Source organism: Cygnus atratus, chromosome Z, assembly GCF_013377495.2.
Source record: "Cygnus atratus isolate AKBS03 ecotype Queensland, Australia chromosome Z, CAtr_DNAZoo_HiC_assembly, whole genome shotgun sequence".
NCBI lineage: Eukaryota > Metazoa > Chordata > Aves > Anseriformes > Anatidae > Cygnus > Cygnus atratus.
The window spans coordinates 36105949-36117980 of NC_066396.1; the positions used below are offsets into that span (position 1 = coordinate 36105949).

Genomic DNA, 12032 nt, shown 5'->3' on the forward strand with positions numbered 1-12032 from the left:
CTCTTCTCCTTACAGAAATGCACAGCAACATACATATAATCTCTTTTCTATATAAGGCTCTCAAACACCACCCTCATTCTTTTCAGCCAGTTTCCTCTCATTCTTACTTGTGTAGGGACTTGTTCTCTATTTTACTACAACTGGCATTCACCCTGATAGTTCTGTCCACCTGCACCATCTAAGTCCCCTGTTGCACACTGGCTCTGATGAAGCTGTCTTATGAGGTGCTCTGGGATCATGTTTCACATTAATAGACATGCCTAGTAATTGGGAGAGGATGTGGGAAGAGAGTTACTCTGTCAGAATCTATAAAAAGTGCAGACAAAGTATGAAATTCCAGGCTAGCAATTCAGTGAGTCCTTGGAGTTGCCAATATGTCAAGTGATATCCATCTCACACGTTATGGGCATGATAATGGTTCAGATAATTACTAATTTTGATCTACACTATTGCCTGTTGTAAAAGATGTTATATGCTTTAGATGTTATGCTAATTACATTTTAGCTAACTAAGCCAATCAGTCATGTCAGCGCCAAAGAAAAAATAGCAATCCCTGACATGTTACTCTTCTCTCCAATTCCTTCTGGCTTCCAGTAATGCTCAAATAATGAGACAGGTTCTGAAGATGAATGAAATGCAACAGATTTAAAGTGGAGAGACATGAATTGCAGATTTGTTTACTTGCACTGTGGTATTCTCAGTTTCTAATCCCAGCCCCGCTTAAAGCAGACATTTTATCTGAAGGGCAGAAACAACCATATAATATCTAAAAAAGGGTTTGATCTAGAGCTCTCTGAAACGGACAGTTCTCCTATTATCTTCAGTGACTTTGGATCCAAACTCTAAGAAAGTATTACATGTAGATTCTTTTTTCTTTATGGCAGATAGTCACCTTAGAAATTTAAGTAATATTTGAACAGTTCATTTGGATCATTTGTGTTAATAGGTTGGTTCTTAGTCAAAGAATAGTATCTTCATAAAAATAAAGTAGCAATTGGTGTTTTGATCTTTGCTTTGGAAACTGTTGGATGAAAGCAAAAGTTTTAAATGTGAAACTTAGGTAAAATATCTTCTTTGTTATGTTTTAGAGAGAGAGAGATTGATATAATATTGTGAAAAAAAAAAAAAAAAGTTGTATAATGTAATCATTTAGTGTTTATTTTATTATGTGTACCTTCTACTCAGAGGGTTGGCATTATTGTTCCTAACAGTGATGGATACAAGCAGATCATGCCCTATGACCTCTACCATCCCCTTCCTCGGTATGTAAAACAATCAACCAGATGCTAGGATTAACTAATACATTTAAGGCTTTTTTAGTCTTCTCTGTATTTCTGCTTTGCTCTCAAATCAAGAAAACAGATGTGTCTTTCCTCTTGCTCTGAATGCTGCACGTTAACCTGCAGATGTTCAGGCACTAACCTGTTATAAATTCTATTGCTGCAGAGCTGAAACGGTATTCTAGCTGAAGCAGTAATGTAGCTTTATTAAGTGTGTGGTCCCTTTCTCTCTCTCCCCCCACCCATCCCCACCCTACCCATCCCTCCATCTTCTTTCTCACCTTTCCTTTTCCCTCCCTTTATTCATCTCTGAACAGGACTGTGATCTGTGGCTTTGCAATGAACCATCAGATCTCTCTCTCTGACAGTGCTGTTTCCTGCATGCTTATAAATTGTGAAATTTTCGTTTTAGACAGCATTTGTGATATGTCCTGATCCAGCAAACCAATGCTAATGCCTTCCCAGGGTGTTAATCCATTGGCTCCTCTGAGAACTCAGAGATCAGGGACAGGAATAAGGTCAAGGCCTGGTGTATGTTATTTAATATCTCACAGTTAAAATGTCTTTAATGTAAGACGTGAGATTCTTATGAAAATAATTACTTGAGTAATTACTTTTAAAACAGTTAATAAGGCTTGTGCTGATAAAAATGCTGAAGGAGAATAACCTGTTGGGTTTGAAACACTGCCTGGACATGCAGTGATATCGTGCTTTGTTTCTTCCTTTGTTAATTTATTGTGTTCCATAGTATCATGCCACAGGGGAAAAAAAAAAAAAAAAGCCTCCTTGGTAACACGTTAGTCTCAGCTTGGTGAAGAAATCACATACAGACCACAGTGAGTGGCTAATGGAAGACACAGCCACAGATCAGTTCTCTCAGAGACAGAGACAGCAGACACTGAACAGAATATGAGGCTGGCACAAGAGAGGGCTAAGCCAGAAGGACAAAATATGTCTTTCCTTCCAACCTGCAGAGTTTAGGAAAAATAAAAAATAAAAATAAAAAAATCCCCCAAACCAACCAACCAACCAACCTAACATACACACACACACAAAAGTACTTGTCTGATAGTGGCACCTAATATCAGGGGCAGAGGAGAATGACAAACACTCCTGGAGAAGTAGAGACAAAATTTGGGAAAGTGTTTTTGCAAGATTTCCCTATTAATCCCTCTGCCTTGAATTTTATCACCAAGGAAAGGTACAGTTCTGTAGATACAGTGCTTACTTTAATGAATTACCATTTCCTCTCACAGATCCTCAGCATTGCACCCTTTGTAACTCAGAAGGAGCTGTGACTCCTTCTTGAAGACCTGTACGGCAGAGAAAACTTTTACCTTTCTGTCTTATGTTCATATGAAACCTAAAGACCAAAATGCTGGCCAAGATTTAAGCTGATTTGTATTGCCAAGGTGGCACAAGGCATCCAGCAGCCTGTCCCAGTGACTCCATGGAATTCCAGCCACAGCGCTCCTATGCCTTCCTCAGGCTGGTGGCAGGAGTTTCTGCTGCTTCCAAATTTCAGTTTGAGACTTCTTCATTTAGATTTTTGGTATTTAGAAACCTTAGCTGGGAAAGTTGTCCAGAAGAGCCACAGGTAGCGTATTTGAATTAAAAATGTTGTCCATTTGCCCATTTATGACATACAGAGCTTATGCGGAACACATGATGATGGATAAGACATGGTGTAAATGTGGTTTGACCACTTCTTTGTGATAAGTCATAGAATTAGTCAGTGGATTTACCATTCATAAACAGCTATTAATATAAACCATTTTACACAGGGTTTTACTGCACTTTCAGCCATTAGCCAACTGTGGGTAGTGCTTAAATGTGCTAGAACTGGTCAGAATAAGATGGGTTGATATGATGAAAAGTCAGAGGGAAAGATAAGTATTTTTCATTTTGTTTAACAATTTTGGTAATCCTTTAAGGGTTACTTTAAAATAATTCCTTTGTTTTGATTAGGAAGAAAAAAAGTCAAAAAGTGAAAAATTGTGACCAAAATCAATCTTTCAAATATTCTTTTAAAATTTCCTTGTCAAAAGGAATAGCCACACTCATGACTATCATGGCAGTAGTCCTGTGTCCTCTCTGTGACAGTGGTTTGAATACGAGAGAGGAAATACCAGTCTGCATTTTATGCAAACAGATATACACACATATAAAATGATACATACATTAATGTATACACATCATTGTAAAAAAAAAAAATTGTTCTCATAAGTATGCATGACTTTTCAGAACATACACATTGTTCTGGGAATTTGTCATTACATTTTCAAATGGCACCTGTTGAGAAAAGATGATTTCTGAATTCCTCCCACTGTCTAAGATGTAAAGAAACAAGGCCTATGTGGTCTATACCATGTAACCTGTCAGTATAGCCTCCTCTTCTCTTCTTTGATAATTTCCACTAATCCTTTTCTTTTTTTTTTCTTTTTTTTTCCCTCAACTCAGTTGTTTCGCCCAAAAAAACCACTTCTTTTTCCCTGTATATTCTAGCAAAAGGAACATCATAAGTTCAGGAGTTTACTGACCCTCTAGTAATATGTAACAAAGACTTCTCAGAATCTGGCAAGTTGTGGAGATATGATAATCCCATCAATTAAATAAAAGGAATCAATTTAAAAGTATTTAGAGTTTCTATGGTAGTAGTTATGGGTTTAGTGGAGAGAGGAGGTTTCACATTACTAGTCTGTGACTTAAAGACAGCACCCATTGGAGTCCTTTGTAGTTATCACCATTTATAAAATATTTATGTGCAATTTTTACTGATGGTAACCAGAAATAAAAGAAAACCAACTGCAGTTAACAGTTTATGCATTTGTGGGGCTGTGATGGGGGCAGCAAGGGTTCCTTTTCCTGACACCTCTCCGTTACATTTTGCTTTTTCCCAGGTGGGAAAGTACACCCTGGACTGCCTGTTCCTCCTCCTGTGGAGGGGGCATTCAAAGCCGCAGTGTCTCATGTGTGGAGGAAGACATTCAAGGGCATATTAGCCCTGTGGAAGAATGGAAATGCATGTATACTCCGAAGATGCCTGTTGTCCAACCTTGCAATATATTTGACTGCCCAAAGTGGCTTGCTCAGGAGTGGTCACCGGTAATGAGTTTTGCTTTGATGGTTTTGTATTTACTGTATTAAAAATACATCTTAAAATCAGATAATAATGCTAATAGTTTAGTAAGCATGCTGAATTATTAACTTTCATTATTCTCCTGCCTCATTACCGTGACCTCTGTTTCAATGATGCTATTTGTCTAACTACAAAGTAAATATTGAGGTTTAGTGTATTAATAGGATTAGTGTGATGAACGAGAATGATGGAAGAATAAATCAGATTTCTAATACTGATTTGTGATCCTCTACTAACAATAGACTGAGAACATGAATGAAATGCATAAAACAAAAGCAGTAAGCTATTTGTGAACATGACATCCTGATCTCCAAATTGGAGAGAGATGAATTTGAAGGGTGGGCCATTCAGTGGATAAGAAATTGGCTGGATGATTGCACCCAGAGAGTGGTGGTCAATGGCTCTATGTCCAGGTGGAGGCCAGTGACGAATGGTGTACCTCAGGGGTCTGTCCTGGGACTGGTGCTGTTTAATATCTTTATCAATGACATAGTGGGATTGAGTGCACCCTCAGCAAGTTTGCAGACAACACCAAGCTGAGTGGTGCAGTCGATACAACAGAAGGAAGGGAAGCCATCCAAAGGGACCTGGACTGGCTGGAGAAGTGGGCCCATGTGAACCTCGTGAGGTTCAACAAGTCCAAGTGCAAGGTGCTGCACCTCGGTCGGGCCAATCCCAGACTTGAGCACAGACTGGGAGAGGAACTCACTGAGAGCAGCCCTGCAGAGAAGGACTTGGGGATTCTGCTGGATGAAAGGCTCGACGTGAGCCAGCAGGTACGTACTTGCAGCACAGAAGGCCAACTGCATCCTGGGCTGCATCAACAGAGGGGTGGCCAGCAGGGAGAGAGAGGTGATTCTTCCCCTCTACTCTGCCCTTGTGAGGCCTCAGTTGGATTGCTGCGTCCAGGCCTGGGGCCCCCAGCACGTGAAGGATGTTGATCTTTTAGAGTAGGTCCAGAGGAGTGCCACAAAGATGATCAGAGGGCTGGAGCACCTCTCCTATTACGAGAGCTGGGGCTGTTCAGCCTGAAGAAGAGAAGGCTCCAGGGAGACCTCATTGTACCTTTTTGATACTTAAAGAGAGCTTATAAAAAGGATGGAGAGAGAGGTGAAAACATGATGTACCTTACCATAAATAATAAATAAATAAATAAATAAATAAATAAAGACTTAACTGTCTGAGGGAAGAAAGCCTAAATAGTTTCCCATTCTGTTTGGTGCCATGTTTCAAAATAGCTGTGTCACCCCTGTTAACCCATAAGCTCCAATACTTTGTTTAAGCAAAGCAGAGTGGCTCCAGGTGAAGTTGACAGGGTGTTACTGAGCAAATCCAATCTGGGATGGATGGCCACAAGCCAAGTAGCCAGTGCTGAGAGTGTGACACAGAAAAAAAAAAAAAAAGTGTTCCACAAGCTAAATGTCTAAACCAAATAAACCTGCAGAACACAAAGGCAAATATATATGCCAATTTCATGCCTCATCTGTAACTACCAAATATTATGAATAATTTATGATCAGGGTTGAGCATTTCTGTATCATGTTTTGACCTCTGCTGTACATGTACTTCTGTTGCACATTCCCTTTTTATTTGTCACACTCATGGCCTACCGCAATCAATGCCTCATTCCTCCTTTTATTTCCTTTTTCCAGTGCACTGTGACCTGTGGGCAAGGGCTCAGATACCGTGTGGTTCTTTGCATTGATCACAGAGGGATGCATACAGGAGGCTGTAGCTCTAAAACAAAGCCACACATAAAAGAAGAATGCATTGTACCCACTCCTTGCTACAAACCCAAAGGTAATGAGAGAAAGATTCTCATAAAGTTTTCAGTGTTTTTCCATGTTGAGCAATTTTGTTTTGTCATTAGTAGCACTGTTTCCACCTGCACTGAATTCTGAATTTTCACATTTAAAGCCTGCCATTCCTGTTCCAGTTTGCCTGCTAGCCAGGCAGAGTGAATGCTGGCTCTTCATTCTTATAACCTCTAGGGTTTTGTTAATTTGTGATCCAGCAAGCAAAAATACATGTAAATTTGACCACAGTGTAAGCAGTTTAGACCACATTGATCATATCAAAGCTAAACTTGCACTGTATTCTAAAGGAATTAAATATGTAAATAACATTCAAATTAGATAAACGTAGCCATAATTTTAAAGAGCCTGCTCACAACTTGGATGCTTAAATCAGACAGAAGCAAGCATTGTGTATTGCACCATGAAGTTCCTCGTACTAGCAAGGCTGCAAAAATACTTGAAGCATCTTTATACAAGGGGGACTCACAATTGGTATGGTTTCTTGACTTGGGCCCCATAGAGAGTAAGATTGGGGTAAATTCCCCACGGTTTATTGAGAGGACAAACTTCTCGAGCCCTTTGGATGTTCTTATGGGATAGAAGTCCCATCAGTCCTGGAGACTATGTAAATGGGCAATGGCCAGTAGCACCAGTCCCAAGAATTTGTTTCCACAGGTATATCAGTGTGTATGTGTTTGTATGTATGTACATCTCTATTGATGAAACCTTTTTGTGTCTGTACCTTCAGTAATTTATGGTAATTTCTGGGCTCCAGCGATGTAGTTGAACTTAATTAGAGATTTAAACTCCAACATAAGAAAAAATCAATCCCTTCTGAAAAATGAATTGCTGGTCCATATTAAGAACCCTTATTATGAAGTGACCTGCGACTTCATACTGATCCGAGGTGGAAGAGTGAAATTTGGAATTTTCGTTTCTGTGCTCACTGGCCTGTATTAGACAAGCTTGTCAAGCCGCAAGGTTTCAGTCTGTCTGGAACATGGGAATTCTCTGCATCTACCAGCCACCCAGTGGCAAAACCCAGATGCAGAGCCTCAGGGGAGCAATGGGTGTGTTTACACTGCACACTGCTAGACAACATAAGCTCAGTCAGTCCATGTTCCAGGATGAATAAAAGGCTCGTGCTGGCTGCACTAGCATGACTCTGAGATGCAGTGGGCTTGGGCTCAGTCAAACAGCCAGATTTATGGGGCTTTATCTGTTTATAATGTTCAGATACCAAGTAAAGCAAACTCCTGTTTGCCTGCGGCTTGCAGTGTAAGCAAAATGCAGTAAAACGCCAAAAATCAGGTGGTGTATACCACCCACAACTGACTTCTGCCTATGGAACCTGGGAAAAGCGGCAAGACCAGCTAGGAAAGCTATGCTTGCCTGCATCAAGAAAACTCTTCCAATGGGATTTGTCTGGGAACAAATGGCTGTTGTACATGTCTGCTTGCTGGAAGCAGACTCTTGCAACAGAGTGGCATCTTTACCCAAGATGAATTCTTGTGCTGCACCTTGTAGTACACACATCATTAGTATCCAGTTGTAGGTGGTTATTTCTTTCTCCCATCTTTTCCCATTGGATGGAAGGCTCTACGTGAAGAATACTGTTTTGATTGGGTTTAATTTTACTCTTCATCTTGGTTCTGCAATTCTCTCTCAGTTCTTCCTCCATAATGCAGGTGGTAATGTTTGAAGACCCATGTAACTGAGGGCTATATCATGCTTTCAGAAGAGAACTGGACCAGACATTCTCCAGAGGTCTCTTCCAATCCAAATTATTCCATTTATATGATGGAAGCTTGTAATTTTTGTGTCATGAATCTAACATTATAAATTTAAAGCAGTGGTTGTAGTAAAGTACCTCACTTCTGTTGAATGTGTTAATCTTAGCATTTTTTTTTCCTTCTGGAGCTGGATTAAAATAAAGCAGGAAAACAATGTTCCTAGCTGATTAAAATATCAAAACAAAAAACTGTGGAATACACTTTTACTTTAATGCACTGTGCTAAAGAAAATCAAAATGCAAATAGTTGATGTTATTTATTTCATTTTAGTTTATTCAACCACTCTGTTTTACACCAATAATGGGAAAAAAGGATAACCCTGGATTAAGAAATGATTTTCAATTTTAATAGAGAATGTGCATTCATGTAATAGAACTTTATGTATAATATAGGATTTAAATGTTTTTCACTGGAACTCTCTTACAAAAACAGAGATTTTACCTTAATCTCCAAAATTAAAATGTCTTCAGTAGCTTATGTTAGGAGTGGCTTTCTTTCTTTTTTTTTTTTTTTTTTTTTGGTCTAAGCACACTCTATAACATCAACATTTCTGATCCTCCAAATCATTTTACAATGTAGATTATAATTGACTTTACCTGTCTCTCCTGTTGAATACACACCTCTAAAAAAGAAATCTTATTTAAAAAGTCATGTAGCAGACAACTGTACACGAGAGCTTTTGCTTTTTACAAGCACTTGCATCCAAGGAAAAAAAGTGTAGAAGCAAGATCTGGCTTTCCAAAACCCATAAAACAAGCTGCAATGCATAAAAATAGAAATATCTCCTACATTTTTTGGATAACAAAAGCGGTAAAATATGGATTAAACTAAGAGCTGTGCTGGCAAATATTCATCCTCAAATGGCACTAATAAATATGTTAGAGTAAGAACTTGGCAAGCTATTTCTGGGAGACAGGCATAGTAACTATATTACTGTCCCTTTTTTTCCCAGCTAATATCTTGGTCCAAGAAAAGCTGCAGTAGCTGTGAAATCAAGTTGTAAATTATTGTTCCTCGATGATACATCTAACAGTTTGGAAATTTCATGTACATATATGAAAAGGTCATTCTTATCCACAACAAAGTTACAGAAAATTCTCAAATATTCTGAATGACATTAATCTGCTCCTATTGGCAAATAAATATCTACACATTACCTAAACTTGAAAGGCTTATGTGGCTTGTGAATGGCAAATAAGCCTAGCCCTTGTTCTCTTCAGTGGTCTGAGTTTCACTCTGTTTTATTTGTGTTTTTATCCTTATCCTGGCCCAAAACATTTTTGTCAAAATGCAGAGCTCATTTTCAAATTATGGTGCCAAATTTGCTCTTACTTTATACTCCTGTAGAGCTAAAACAGCTCCACTGCCTTCAGCTGAAATGCTCCACTTTGACACTGCATGAGAGTGGAATTTGGCTCAAAAAATGGAATGGCCCTGCACTCACCAGAACAGAGCAACGCTTTATGTTGTGTGCATATCCTGGAGGGGAGAAAAAGCAGCTCCACTGTTTTCCATCAGAAATGACAGAAAAAGTATCAAGCTCGTTTTTTAAATCCACATAGCCGATGAACTGATAAAGTTGAAAAGTATAGCTTGACCATTTTATTACAGTTTCTCTGGGTTTTGTGGTATCACTCATCAAATCAGGATTTTCTTCCTTTTTGTAATCTATCAAAAACAAGATTAATGTGTCTTCTGAAGTTCTAAAATTCAAGAGTGAGCACAAGGACTTTATACATTTTGCCTTCACAGCTTTCAATGAAGGGTCATTACACTTGCAAGTCTGACTCCAAAAAAATACTTTTAAATGTGCCTAGTTTTGTAGCCCAGTTGCGTGTTCTGAAATGTGACTTAATTCACCTTAGAACACCATAGTGTTTTTAGCTGCAATAATAAACTATCTGGTCATATAACTAATCTCTTGAGCTTTATAATCCAGGTCACAACTCCATAATAAGAACTCCATAATTCTGTCCTATGTCCCCTTTCTCTTGTGCTCAGCCTCCATGTGAATGAAGACACATATGAGGCTTACTCAGTGAGAGAGGAGAGGCAGGCACACATAGGAGCATTGCTGCATGGTTTTTGTTTTGATGTGCTTGTGTTTGTTCTGTAGAGAAACTTCCTGTGGAAGCAAAGTTGCCATGGTACAAACAGGCTCAAGAGCTCGAAGAAGGAGCAGTGGTGTCTGAAGAACCATCGTAAGTCTTAAAAAAATTTTCACAACAGTTCCTTGTGAGATGAGGATCTGGAGCTGAACTGACGTGGTGGAAATTAAGGCTGTGTCACATTTAAGTATGAAGAGGCACAGTTTAAGAGGACAAATGCAGACTGAAATTGAATAAATATATGCATGTTTTATTTAAGGTCATTTACAATAATATTATAGTGTGAGTCTGTCTACCTAAAGTAGTTATATGATGCACAACACCACTGTGTCTCAGCACCTCAGCACCTTTATTTATCATCACAATAGACCTGTGAAATAAGAGGTAAAATGTAGAGCAGCCAGTGAGGATCCCCACCCTACCCCCCAAGAATAGTGTAGTAGCAGCAAATGAAGTGAATTAACTCTAACATAAAATAAATTAAAACCTCAGCCCTATGGTTTGGATTGCTTTATCATCATACTTCATAATTTCATGCGTTTTTCCCAACCTGCTTTCCTAGCCACTTAATTGCCCTTGCCTAGCCACCTTTGCAAGCGTGATCTCAGTCAGCACCTTGTAACCTATTCATAAACCCAACTCGTCCTCCTGCCATGGAACCTCTTGGATGGCAGATTTGCCTATGTATATATGTTGACAATCCCCTTGCATGCCCTAGGCTGCCTGAAATAATGGAAACTACATTTCTCCTCTTAGGTATATAGAATTAATTCATTATGTCCCTATTTTTCTTCTTTTTCTTTTTTTCTATTCATTTGTCTTCTGTTTTGTATATTTTGAGTCAGAAGGACATGGAGGGCATAAAATAGTAACAGTTAGTGATGAAGAAAAAAAGGAAGCCTACAATAAAAAAATGGAATAGAATATTTCTATATAGAGGTGATAGCTGCCTTTTTAACATATCAGTAAGAAAATCTAATTGTAGGAATCTGAACTGGTGTACCAAATTCATGACATGGTGCTGTTGAATATGATCTAGCAGTTTCCACATGCACTCCACTTCATTAACAGCAGAAGTGCAAGAGAATTTAGAAAAATTAAGTGACCTAAAAACTCTCAGAAATTCCTTTAGAATTGTGTTTTATTGTACTTTATGAATAATTAATCATCCTTAGCCTAATGAAATAGCAATGAAAAGGACACTGCAGTAAGAATGGCTTATCATATAAGCCATTAGCAATGAGACTGAGAAATTACAAATACTATTATGATTATGTTTCAGATTTTTTATCCAGGAACTATGAAAAATGAGTGTTATAACTGTAACTTGTGTTCATAGTTTAATCAGTATCAGTTCCTCGTGGCTGAGCACATGGTATTTTAGTTGCAACTGCAGCTGTGTATTGGACAAATAAATATTATTCATTATGCAATAGAATTGTAATTTTGGCACAGATTCAATTCTCCTGAATTGAATTTGTGTGCAACTGGAACGTTGACACAGAGCGAGAGATATACATAAAGCACCCTCCAAATAATAAATTTATTAATCCATCTCTCATGTGTACATAAATGCATACATGTATACACATATATGTATATACACATGCATTTATATACACACATTTATAAAACTGCACATATTCATATGTGTGTATATATATATATTAGTAGCAGCTATAGCATATAATATAATAAGCTGTTTTACTGTTTCCAGAATAAACATTGTTAGTTGATTCATTCACAAGCAAAGTCTAGAAAATTCTGTATTTCTGAATGTTTGCTTGTGGCTTGCTGCACTATAGTAAACCACTTAACTAAATGTGCATTTAGCAAACTGCAATTAACTTCTGAAGGCATAAATAAAAATATGTATTGCCAGGTATTTTACCAAATGGAATCATGCTGATATGTGG

The 12032-nt window shown here is 38.3% G+C and overlaps 2 protein-coding genes across 4 annotated transcripts in view; one reads left to right on the forward strand and one right to left on the reverse strand.

Annotated features, from left to right (window-relative positions):
* Positions 1-12032, forward strand: part of LOC118253760 (ADAMTS-like protein 1) — a 419478-nt gene that overhangs the window by 371606 nt on the left and 35840 nt on the right. For 2 of the 3 annotated variants that reach the window (XM_050716258.1, XM_050716257.1), the window contains 4 exons: positions 1212-1262; positions 4181-4385; positions 6072-6219; positions 10125-10209. In XM_050716258.1, coding sequence (XP_050572215.1) covers positions 1212-1262; positions 4181-4385; positions 6072-6219; positions 10125-10209 — 489 coding nt within the window. Of the gene's footprint in view, positions 1-1211; positions 1263-4180; positions 4386-6071; positions 6220-10124; positions 10214-12032 lie in introns of those variants that run through there. The other variant, XM_035558495.2, reaches the window with a different exon arrangement.
* HAUS6 (HAUS augmin like complex subunit 6) overlaps positions 1-12032 on the reverse strand; it is a 223635-nt gene that overhangs the window by 52722 nt on the left and 158881 nt on the right. The gene's annotated exons all lie outside the window — the stretch shown is intronic.